This window comes from Furipterus horrens, unplaced genomic scaffold, assembly GCF_987537825.1.
Source record: "Furipterus horrens unplaced genomic scaffold, mFurHor1.1.pri manual_scaffold_2, whole genome shotgun sequence".
Taxonomy (NCBI): Eukaryota; Metazoa; Chordata; class Mammalia; order Chiroptera; family Furipteridae; genus Furipterus; species Furipterus horrens.
In genome coordinates this window covers 192,677,802-192,690,650 of record NW_028327172.1, presented here as the reverse complement: position 1 = coordinate 192,690,650, position 12,849 = coordinate 192,677,802, and the positions used below count along the sequence as shown (strand labels likewise).

General features: G+C 45.8%; 1 protein-coding gene across 6 annotated transcripts in view; it reads right to left on the bottom strand.

The window, feature by feature from the left end:
• The window catches only part of APBB2 (amyloid beta precursor protein binding family B member 2), a 328,286-nt gene that overhangs the window by 66,779 nt on the left and 248,658 nt on the right, over positions 1-12,849 (bottom strand). For all 6 annotated transcript variants that reach the window (XM_090266952.1, XM_090266954.1, XM_090266955.1 and 3 more), the window contains 2 exons: positions 5,854-6,000; positions 3,625-3,752 (listed from right to left, as the gene is read on the bottom strand). In XM_090266952.1, coding sequence (XP_090123078.1) covers positions 3,625-3,752; positions 5,854-6,000 — 275 coding nt within the window. The remainder of the gene's footprint in view (positions 1-3,624; positions 3,753-5,853; positions 6,001-12,849) is intronic.

Sequence of the window (12,849 nt, the reverse complement as noted above, 5' to 3'; positions counted from 1 at the left end):
CTACGCACACAAGGATGTGTGTGCCCAGCAGATGGACCCGTATCTGCCACGGAGGAGAGAAGAGTCCCTATTAAAAGTCCCCTATGTTCAGAAATTGTGTTGCTTGCGTCTGATTCCTTGACAAAAGCATACAGAGAAAGCTCTCCCCGGGGTCCTAATGAGTACAAGGAGAGCTGTGGCAGGGCATCAGCGCGGGCCCCTGAAATCCCTCGCAGCCTGGCAGGCCCGCGGAGATGAGAGAAGAGGTGACACTTTGGTCTTCCGCCCCAGTCACTGTGGGCAATGTGCAGGCTCTAAGGCCCAGAGCTGTTCTCACCCAGAAACAAGGGCGGGAGCAGAGCAGGTCAGCTTGGGTGCTCCCCTCACCCCCAACCCCCCTTCCCTGCTGCCTTTGATTGGAAACGAGAGGCTCCCGAAACCCCTCTCGCCAGGCCACTCTCCATGTCTGGGAGCCTTCACAGGCGTCTCGCTGAGATCAAAAGGAACCGAAAACACAGAATGGCCCTGAGAGCAGAGGGAGCCAGCCCTCCCTTTGCAGAGCAATAATGCAAATGTGCTCCCAGAAATGCCGGAGGCAGACATGACTCTCAGGAACAAGACAAAAACTTCAGCCCCATCCAGCCACAAGCAACACCCCACAGAGGACCAATATCGGAGGTGACTGCAGCTCCTGCATAATGTGAAGTTTCTCCAAATCAACTTTGGGGACCAGTGGGGTCATCACAGCCAGATCACGCCCCCACCCAAGGTACACTTCCTAAGGAACTGCTTCAGGCAAATCACAACCACTTGAAAGCCTTAAGAAAATGCTAAACCCAAAATAACTTTATAAATTCTGAAATAACATGGCTTAGTGGCGCACTCGGCATTTCCAGAAAGATGTTGTGCTTTTCAAGCCTCTGGTATACATACACTTCTTTTCATTTTAACCACATCAAGAAACCCCCTAAGAGATTCCATTTCCTCAGCAAGGGAAGTTACAAAGGAGAGTGAGAAATAGACTCATTTTCACAAGCAAAATGAAACACTTTTATGTTTTATTCATGCAAAGCGAACACCCCTTTCCTTCGCAGCATTACAAATTGAATTTGCTCTTGTAAATTGCTGTTTAAAAAAAAGAAAAGCAAAAAAAAAAAAAATTCAAAACAAAAAGGCAGGCATACAGTCCCCTTCTTCTAGGGAATGAAAACGCAGGGGACCGATGGGGAGCAACAGAACCTTTCACTGGCAAACACACTTTTATTTCCTGCAGTCCAGCTCAAGGGTCCTCAACCACCACATGAGCTTGTTGAGGTCCTGAGAGCTGAGAGCTGAGAGGGAACCCTAGGTGAATTTCTAAATTACACTTCTCTGCTAACATTGAGCAAGAATAAGAAGCAGTTTAAAAAACATGGGTAAGCCCAGCCCACCTCTCAAACACATACCCAAGGCAATGGAACCTAATGCACACAGACACCACTGTGGGCAGAGGGTGGCAGGCTCTTCCTACTTTGCAGGACAACTGAACTCACAGTGCCCGGAACAGCCTCTCATCCTCTGCATCCAATGAGCAACTGCTCTTGAAACCTCCCTGAGGTCTGGTCCCCACCCCCTGCCTGCCGCCTGTGTTTGAAAGGAAGCCATGTAATTAGCTGCATCTGCTAGCGTCTATTGCTTTAACAAATCAAGAGCTAACATTCATTAAGCATTTGCCATGTCCCCATCACTGTGCCGGTTACTGTACACACACAGGCACATGTACACATGCTTTGTGGTCCTTATTATGAACCCCATTTCACAGATGACAGAAACTGAGGCTCAGAGCTTGAATGATTTTTAGTCAACTAAAGTTTGAGTCATATTTTTTCTCCCTGAACATGTAGCATTTGGCCTCACTTTAAAGAGCTGGGCTGAAAACCTCATCAGTGAAATCTGCTCACAACGTTAAGAAAACACAACCCCACTTAGCTGTATATGCATGGTATGTAATGATTTTTACCTTGGCTCCTGCCTTAAAAAACAAACTTGGAGGACAGGAACCAGGTAAGTATCAAGTATCTTGTACCCTTCCATCAAGGCTAAAAGTTCTTAATAACGAGGAAACATTATCAGGTATTTTCCTTGTAAAAACTCATCAGTTCATGTCAATGCATCCACTTCAGTGCTACGGATCTGCTAAGTGAATGACAGGTGTGTATGTTTACTCTGTCCACTCTTTCTGTCCAGAGCACCTGGCCCAGCTGTCATGAATCATCACTCTCTTACAAAAGCTCACACACACAACTGGCTCCCAGGAAGGATTATCCCACCAGCAGTCAGAGGACACACCTCAAGGTCATTTCTCAGGTCTGGTTCCAGCAATGCTTGTTATCTGACTGATGAACGCATAACCATTTTCCTTTCTGGCTTAGAACTTGCAATTGAATCAAAAGATTATCAAAGCTACTAATGCCCCGCCTTGCAGACGAAGGCTGGAGCATGATCCAGGGCAGAGGGAACCATATGCTTCAATAAACCAGAGTGTCCAAGAATGGAACCAAGAGAGCCACCTCTGTGTTGTCTGGGATTTTCACCTGCTTTTGCAATGTTCTCGTCTGTTTTCAACAATGCCATAACTAATCATCCTATAGCTCATCCCTGAATTCCAGGAGGATTTCAGGCACATTGAGAGTTGCCAAAGATGAACTATACAGTGGACCCCAGAACGACTCGGGGGTTAGGGGCACCGACCACCTGAATGCTCGAAAATCCACATCTAACTTAAGTCAGCACTTGCTCAAATTTCCGCCTGCAGATAGAAAGCATAGTCAACCCTTGAACAACTTGGGTTTGAACTGCTTGGGTTCATGTGGACCTTGGGGTCAACTGTAACTCAAGAGTTAAGTGCATTTAATGCAGCCCAGTTACTTAACAATGGCCTCCAAGATGTCTGTGATAAGTGCTGCTTTTTAGTTAGAATATGTATTTGAAAACCAGAACTTTCTGGCTGCCAGTCGTCCTGGAGAATAGAAAATTCACAACACATCTAAGTAAGAAGCACTTCTGTAAATAACAGATTTTCAGCAGAATGTCAGAAGAAAAAAATACAAACACATTGAATGGAATTTTGATATGACCAAGATGTTGGTTAAAAAAGTGCAGCCAAGCCCAAGCCCCAGAAGTTCCTGGTGATCATGGCTTTGTGACCTAGCGCTTGTGATTCAAGGCTGTGTAACTGCTCCCTTCACCCAAGCCCTCTACAAAGAAAGTACCGGGCATGTGAAATGGCCAAGACTCACCCGAATGAAATGGAGGGTTCAAATAGACTGTAGAGAGCAGGGAAGAAGAAAAGTGAGGGTTCAGGGAGCCGAGGTGAGCTGGGAACTTAGATGAATGAGGATGAGCAGGAGGAGAATTAGGCAGAAATCAAAGGCAGATCCAGAGCTGACAAAAGGTTTGATTGAGGTACAGACACCAGGAAGGGAAGTAGCGTGGAGGGTTTATGAGGTGGGGAAATATATACTGTAATTTTTTACATTTCTAAACAGTTTATTGTCATCGTATATTCAGTGAAATGCAGGAACAGTGAGACCACACTTCTGCGTTAAGCTAAAACCAGGGCACACAGTGAGGTGACAAGTGGCCGCATCACCCCAGGGCACTCACCGGCCATTGTCACGGCCGACACCCCACACGCGGATGCTCACGATGGGCTGTGAGTGGAGCACAGTGCGGTCCATGGGGTCCACCAGGCTGAGCATGTCGTTCTCCAGGATCAGGTACATGTCTTTGCCCTGGATTCAATGAGAAAACATGTCACCTTCCTCGTGAGGCACAACTCTCCGTGATAGCTGTGGCTACCCGGTGGTGTTGTTCCAGCAGTCAAAGGAAGACACCCCTTGGGTCTATAATTTGTTTTCCTAAGAGAGAAAGATCCTCTCCTGAGTAAAATATTTACACATCTTTTCATATCTCCCTCACTTCCCAAGTTTTTCTCTCTCTCTCCAAGCCCTCTGAAATGTGTCCCTGGCCTGCTCTCTAGCCGGCTCTCATTTTAAATTATGTACACTTCCGAATCTTAAAGAAAAAAGGCTAATGGCGGGTGCCCTGGAGACTCCGGTCTTTACTAAGTCCATGCCGCCTCCTCTGATAACCATGCTCTCCCCGTTCCCTCCCCTCTGGCCAGACCCCAGCAGGCACCCCTCACCGGCCTTCTCAGCCCCACAACAATGCCCATCTCTTCTCAACTCTTCCACCCTTCACATCTGTGTGATGTGGCTGGCAAACAGCAGACACGGCTTTGTGACATTTCTTGGTGCTACCACAGCTGACACTCATATGACTTGATCATATCTCAGATATTATGTCACATGCTTAAGGTACCCTGGCTCATGAACTCTCTAACTTGCGCTGACAACCTGGTTTGTTATCATTCGGCTTGCTGCGGGGCAGGGCCTCTGTCTGTCTGTGGGCATTTCAAGGTCATGGCTATGTCCAGACCTTGGGCAAAGAGCCAATTCTTAATCAGCTCATTTGCAGATGAACCACAGCTGAGGTGCAGATCCTGGAGAGATTCAGTTGCCTAGCTCCTCACGGACGCTGGGTAACTAGCTGAGCAATGGTTCGCAGAGCCAAGAGGAGCCAAGCTGCCGCCCCCAACACCCATCTTCAGCTAAATGCTGCGCTCCTCTCCCCCAGGCTTCAGCTGAAGGCTGCCACACAGGGGTGCGCGGGAGCTGCATAACCACCGAGAGCCGGGAACCGTAGGGAGAGCAGGCCCAGGTCCCTCTTGGGCCAACCAGGTGATGTGCCTTGAGATGACTGAGAGCTGCTAGGGATTTTTGGTGCCTTCTTCTCTCCGGCCCCTCCCACGGGGAACTAAGCACTGACTGCAGCCTAAAGGAGATCTTCAGGCAGACCCACGAGTGAAAGGCCCCCAGGACACCTGCCACCAGGCAGCAGCCCCCTCCTGTTCAGCTGCTCATGGCAAACACCTGGCAGGTACTAACAGACTCTGAAGGGCTTGTTGTGGCTGACATTCTCACCTGGTGTGTTAAATACACTTTATAGGACGTGACCTGCAGTGAGGTCAAGTGCCCCTCACTCAGCTGGGTGATGCACGTTCTTTGGGTTGGTTCTGCTTAAAAACCCAACTGGTTCTCCCAAAGGCAACAGACACTCTGTGTGCTCTGTTTGCTGGGGAGGGACCAAATCACTCCTATAGCAACACTATTCCAAGATGCTCCCGATACGCTTGTTCGACGGGTCTCAGAGCATGGTAGGAACCGGCTTTTCCTATTTCAGATGATTTTCATATGTATTTCACATTTATACTTATTCTCCTTTCTGAAATGATCTCTACTAATATTTCAAAATGGAATTACTTTGTTCTAAGTGAGAATATATACATATCAATTTCAAAACTCACGTATAATGCTAATGTTCAGATGGTAATAGAGAAGAATGTGTTATAAAGGATAATTTTCAACTTTTAGAGCAGCGTCATCAATATTTTTGTGTATGCATGGGGATCACATTCCCAGAAAACGGCTCTTCCATCCCGGCACGCCCAATTTTGCATGCAATTTTATGGTTTTTTGGGGGGCCTTAAAGTCCACAATGGATTCTGGGGGACTCAGAGATCTCAGGTTAGACCCTGTAACTTAGATGTTGAGCAATGTCCTCTCCCAGGGCCCCAGTCCTTTATGGAGTCTGACAGGACTGACGGTTAGATCACAGGGTGTGTGCTGCCCACACTGCCTGCCTTAAAGGGGAAGCGCACCTGATCAGCACCTGTAAGGCCCCCCGTGCCGTGTCCCACCGAACCCTGGGCTTTCACGGGGCCCAGTGGGATGGAACCAAGCCTGCCATTCATCATTTCCACACGTTACCTACCTCTCCCCAAATGCCAACTGTATCCCGGATGTCATTTTTGCAGTACGAAAGCTGCCTGATGCAGTTGTTGACAGCAACGCTGCTCTTCCCAGGGGCGAGATCCTCCTCCGCCATTTCTACCCATCCCAGAGAGCGCACAGCAAAACACTAGAAGACAGAGAGCGTGAAATCACTCATTGGTCCCAAGTCAATCTGTATCGATTCACCCTAAAATCCGCTACCAGGTACGCCTGATGTGTCTTTAACTGTGACATGATGTTCAATCATCTAATCCTCTGTTGTTGGAAAATTAATTGTGACCTTTTCTGCTACTAGAAAATGTGGTGATAAATATCTCCTTGTCTAACTTTCTGTCTGTGTGCTCAGATTTATTTTTCTAAGACTAGATTACAAGAATTAAGTGGAATGAAGGGCTAATGGATATAAAAATCTCTAAGTTCTTTTATCTATTAGAAGGCTTTTTTTTTTAAATGGTGAAAAATGCAACCCTCATTGGCTCTGTTAGTTGTTAGCATCTAGGAAAAGATAATAGGAGAGAAAATGAATTAAATCCACGTGGGGCACTTCCATACCATGAGGCAAAATGTATTCTCTAGTACCCATAAATGAAGGAGATCGGGGAAAATGTGCTTCATGATCACAGATCTCAGGTCCTACAGTATGTTATTAGCACCAAATCCTGAGAAGCCTGCAGAATGGACAGACTCATAAGACATCTTAGAGCACAATTTCCATTCATTCTTTTATCACTGAGAGATATTTGAGATGATTCTCCTTGTCCTTTTAAAGTTCAGTTACTCAACTTTAAAAAAAAAAAAAAAAAAAATATATATATATATATATATATATATATATATATATATATAAAGCATTATCGCATATTGCAGCAAGTAAAAAAATCCCAAGCTGTATAAAGAAAGGAATCCCTGTGCGGGCTGCAGCATTCGGCCTGCTGAGTGTTGCGGGGGTTACCAGGTGGCTGGAACTGGGTCCTCACCTGATCCTGCAGCCCCGGCTCCTTATCCACCTCTGAGGGCTGGGGTCCCTCCCAAACTGCAAATCACTTGAAGAGACCATCTTTCTGAGATAGGAAGCATCTTGTAAAGTTTCCCAAAATGAAAGTCATAATAAAACGAGGAAATGCAGCAAACTGCCCCAAAGGGACCGCGTTCAGTCTAGTTCACCCTTCCCTGTCTCAGGCTGCGGACCCAGACTCCTTCCTGAGTTGTTAATCACAGTTTCTCAGGAGAAACAGACACACACACACACACACACACACACATACACACACCCAAATACCAAAGACAGTCTCTTTAGGCACAGTGCCCGGGACCCTCACATCCCACAGGGAGAAGTGCAAGGTACCTGCAGAACCACCCAGGGCAGAATCGCTGCCATCGGCCGAGGGCACACACGGCCGATACACCAGAAAGAAAGGGGTGTCCCTGCAATGACTGCAAAAGCTCCTTAGGACCCTGTCTCCTGGGGAAGGGTTCTGGGAGATGCCCTCACGTGTCGTCTCCAGGTGTGTATCCACTGCACCGCAACTGCTCAGAAGAAACGATGTCCCAGACACAGAACTGGCTTGTGAGCGAGAGAGGGCCAACCTCTGGTCAGCAGCGGAGCTGGTTCTTGGCCTGCCTGCCTGCCCTGCTGCTGCTGTTGCTGCTGCTGCTCCACCTCCTTAGCCTCAGACCAAACTATGCTTCTCCAGGTGGAAGTCACAGGCGCATGAAACAGCACATCCTCCTCCTTTAGTAAGAGGCGAGACTTCACCGGTCTGCCCCCAGGAGTGCTCCTTCCTGCCTCCCCCAGGGAAAGCTGTGCAGCGCACTAACCTCTCTCCTTTGCTGCTTCCAGATAAAGTTCCTCATTAGTAAAATCATAATGCAACAACCTACCCCAGCCCTCCATTTCGATCTTGTTACCTGCCCGCTCCATGTCCTCCTGCCGCCTCAAAAAGAAATAGACACTCTCTAGATCTGGAGAACATTTTTGTTACCCCAACCAACTTTAATAGCAGATAATAAGCACAGCATAATTGCATCATCTGACCCAGCAAAGAGACATCCTTCAAATGTTGAAGACATTGACTTATTTCCTCCTCACCTCAACCCTCTGAGGTCGATACTGAGTGAACTGCACCATTTTATAGATGAGGAAAGCAAGGGAAGCACATAGCTATTAAGAGGTGGACCTAGGATTCAAACCCAGGCAGTCTGACTTTGAGGCTCCCACCCTTAACCATTCTGCCCTACGTCTGAGGTTTTACTGCAGGGACAGGGTCAGATGGGGCTAAACCCAAAAAGAAGGCTCAAGAAAACAGACAGCGATCTCAGTAGAGTCTTGAGTGCATGACTCTAGAGTAGTGATCTCCTGGATTCAAATCTTAGCTCTTAGATTTACTGGTACTCTGATCGTGGGCAGATACTTTACAAAGTCCCAATTTTTTCCATTTGTAAAAACAGAAGTAACAATGGTTACCTCAGAGGGTTCTCACAGGGAGAAAACAAAGTAATACAGCAAGAGGATCTAGCACGTAGAAAACACATGAACATTTGCTGATGAAAGAGCAAAGGGATACAGTGCCACATCTTAGCTGGTGTCATCCAAGTGGGGAATAAAAGGAGCAGACATCTGTAACCAGGGTGACCACACATTTCAACTGTCCCTGGGATGGCTCTGGTTTATGTTTGTTGTTATGGCAAAATTATTAAAAACAGCTTCTTTTATTCTCAAAAGTATCCCAGTTTGAATAATGAGTTATTACTGTCACTCTAGTCTAAATTCCAGTGCATTCAGCCTCTGGTATGGAAATAGGCTGAGACAGGACACTGAGATATGCCCAAGTGGAAATGGGGTTCAGAATCTACACAAGCTGCTATGGGTAGGGCATCCTGGTGGTCCTGGGTAGGGGCGGGGGGTAGGGGTGGGTAGGAAGTTTTAAACTAAGAAACCAATATTCTTGTGGGATGCCCTTAAAACTAGAAGCCAGGAACGTATTTCTTCATTTTCTTTAACTGTCTACTACAAAATCCTACAGTTAATGAACACTCAAAAGAATTTATTAACAATAAGGGAAATTAAAAAAAACAACAACACTGGTTGCTTTTTGTCCCTTGGGTCCAGAAACACAAACTAACCCACCCCACTGAAAAATGAAGGGTATTTTTCTTGGCTAAGAAATACAAATGGTTAACTGATCCCACCACAGTACATTATTGTTGTTTTGTCATGCGGATAAAGAGAAAACAAGAGCCCTAAATATATCGAATTTAAGTAATTTTCCTGTGCAGTCCTGCTATTTCAATTTAGTTTCTGATGTGAAAAGCTTCACCGCCGGAGTAGAAGAAAACTGGGTGTATGGGGGATAACGGTGATCCACCAGGGAGTGAGTGCGGCTTCCTCCCAAAGGATGGAGCATCCAAGAGCAACCTGTGCTGTTTGGTGCTGCCCCCGTGTGGCCATGGAAGTTTATAACCACCATCACTTTTCCTACAACGGGGCAATTAATGCTTTCTGTACTAATCAGCTCTGGGAATAAATACTCGTTTCAGAATATGGGAAGAGTTTAAAAGTGCTCTTTTAGTTTCTGAATGAAGATCAATACTTGCACTGTGACAGATGCTCATTCTTCAATAGCTCTTAACTAAAACAGCAACAATGAGTACTGGTTCAGAGTATGGACTATATAATCAAATGAATCTGTATTCAACCATAACCTTGCTATTTACTAGCTTCTGACTCTGGGAAAGTCACTTCAGGTCTCTAGGTCTCAGTTTCTTCATCTGTAAAATGGGAATAACAATAGTACCTATATTTTATAGTATTCATTGTGAAGACTACATGAGATAATGCTGGTCAAGACCTTAGCATGCTGCCTGGCATAGAGCAAGAACGCAATAAATGTTTATAATTATTGATAAAATTTAAGTCTCTTCAACATGTGGATTTTAAAGATTTCTCTGGTTTAACAGATTTCAGCCAAGGCTAGCATGTGGAGTGGAAGAGGCACTGTAGTTCATGGTACGGGTGAACACACCACCCAGGAGCTTTGTTCAGACACAGAAAACTGTGACCCATCCCACAGTTTCTGATTCAGTAGGTGATGGGAGGGCACAAGAATCTGCACTTCTAACCAGCTCCCAAGTGATGCTGAAGTTGTTGGTCTGGGGACCTCACTTGGAGAACCACTGATGTGGACAGATGGCCCCTTTCCTTACCTGAAGTCATGCTATGCTCTGACTGGTCCTGAAAGTAAAGTCAGGGTTCAAATCCCAGGACTGCCAACTTACTATCTGTGATCTTGGGGAAGTTTGTTAACCTCTTTGTGCCTCATCATAAAATGTTGATACTAAAAATACCTGCCTCACAACAGCCTCTCCCATGTTTGTTGCCGTTCCTGTTGCTGTTCTTAGTTATGAGCATTGAAGGGGACCAGGGTCATGGCTGGATGAGAAGGGACACAGCTCTTGGCCTAAGGCTTCCCTTTCTCCCATCTGTTCTCTCCTCCCCTGCACTGGAATCAAGCTATCACACTTTGACTGGAAATATACATCCTGTTACTCATTTCTATTTCTCTGAGTCCTTCAATAGAGACATCCACCTGGAGTGAATCTCCTCCTAAAACATGTGTAGAAAGAACATAGTGCAGAGTCTTGGTTCTATGGCCAGACAGTCCTGGGTTCAAATTCCTACATACCCATCAGCAAGTGTTCAGCCTGCACGAATCTAAGTTTACTCAGCTGAAGAATGATATAACATTAGGAGATCCAAAGGAAACAAGGGACTTCTGGTCAAGATGGCCGCGTAGGCAGACATGGCTGGACTCTCCACTCAACCACATCAAAATTACAACTAAAATACAGAACAACCATCACTCGGAACTATCAGAAATTTAAAAAACAAACTAAGCAAAAAAGAAGAACAGAGACAGAATCACGGATACAGACAGTGTTTTGATGGTTGCCAGATGGGAGGGAGGTGTAGGGCCTGCTGAGGACCTGGGAGATCCACAGATGGGCTTCAGGAAGTTCCTGAAAATATATCCAAGATTGTGTGTGTGTTTGCATCTTATGGAAAGAGTGTCTAAAGCTTTCACCAACTCTTCGAAGTCTCTGAGACTATAAAGTACTTAAAAAGAATGCCAAGGAGGTTTGGTACCACAGCACTCACCGACATCCATTCAGACACATGGATTGGGGTAGAATAAGCTTACTAGAAAGATGGCTGATGGTGTCAGGGGGTGTCAAAAGAGAAGGGGGTACCCTCCCCTGGTGAGATGCTTGGCAGAGAAAAGCAACAGACAAATGCCTCAGAGTGGAGAACAGGAAGTCAACTTAAAAGAAATAAATGTCCCAGGGAAGGGGCGGGGCTTCGGGGAGGACACATGGATTTCCGCAGGAGGTATGGCTGGGATTGAAGGCTGCCTCATCTAGACCCTAAAGGCACGGTGATCCTGGCTGCTCCCAGAGTTACAAAGAGCTGCTCTTCACAGACCTTTTATATCTGTGCCCTTGGGGTCAGGTGGAAAAAAAAAAATAGCATGCATTCTCGCTATATGTGACTATGACGAAAGACTTTTTCAATAATCATATAGCCCACATATGATCAGTGAGGTACCCTTGTTCTATTTCATATTGGTGGCCAGAATAATGTAGCTATTTAGGTTACATCCATTATATTTGATATTCTATAATATGTTCTGATGTTTCCCTAGGCCTTAAGACCAGCCCTCTGCCCTTTCATTTGAGTTACCGCATGCATTAGAGACAGCGCGGACTTCATTTCTGCCCAGAGGCAGGACTTTGGACAGTCCAGACTTTGCTGAGAAATAAAGTAGCCAGGAAGAAAAGCACTGTGACCATAAATGACCTGCATAGAGTCAGTTCTAAAAATGCATAGCCTTTTCAAGGCTCAGAATATCTTCCTTGGATGTTGCCTTAGTAATTCGGCGTTTGTGGTCATTGCACATAGGAATGTAGATCATTGTCATTACAGATACAGACTGATATAAAATTAGGCTTTATTTGCTATGGCTTTTCTGTGAAACACTGCAGTGCTTTCCAAATGCAGCATCCCAGCGGGCTCAGTCAGAAAGGTGCCTGGGGACTTGGGAGTGGAGCTTAACCCAGTTTTCCATCAGGCTGAAGCAAGGAACCAGCCTGATTAATTATTCAGTGTGGCAATGACCTCAGCAGCCAAGAGGGACCCAGAGAGCATTTCTACACTGACCCCAATGAGTGCTTCAGATGTTCCTGCTTCAACCCCCACCCCACCCCCCGCACATCAAACAGTCTGTGTCACAGGAAGCATCTGGGCAGAAAACAAGATGCCTAGCTCATTGGGGCTCTGAGCCCACAGTACCATTAACTTAACTTTCTCCCTTTTCTATTTTCTAGAAAAGTAGAATGCTAACATTTATGCTGACAGATTCTTCTATAAAGAGGACAGTCATAATAATAGTAACATCCATGTAGTACTTACAATGTGCCAGGCACTAAAAATTGAGCTATAATCAAAGCAGCGAAGTATTGTCTAGGATAGCCATCTTCTTGACAACCTGCTTACCATATAGACGTGTATATGTCAAGCACTTTCTGTTACATATCTTATTTAATCAACTTAACCCCTATGGCAACATATGAAGTAGATGTTACATCATTCCTATTTTACATGAGGAAACTGAGGCACAGAGTAGTTGTTATGGCTTGAATTCTGTCCCCTTGAGACAGTATAGGGACTTGGGCCTGGGAAAGGAAAAATACCCAGTGGCCAGGAAGTCAGGTTAAGACCAGGTGGCCAGAAGATGTCAAAACCACTGTTCTGCATGCGCAGTTGATCAAAATTTAGCCTCGATACAACTTTCCTGGGGTGGCTGTAATGAGCAATACCGCCATCTTGCCCCACAGTGCAGACATGGAGATAGTTGCCAAGCAACCTGATAGAAGGAGGAAATAACCCCATCCTGACTAGGAAAATTCCACTCCTGAACTC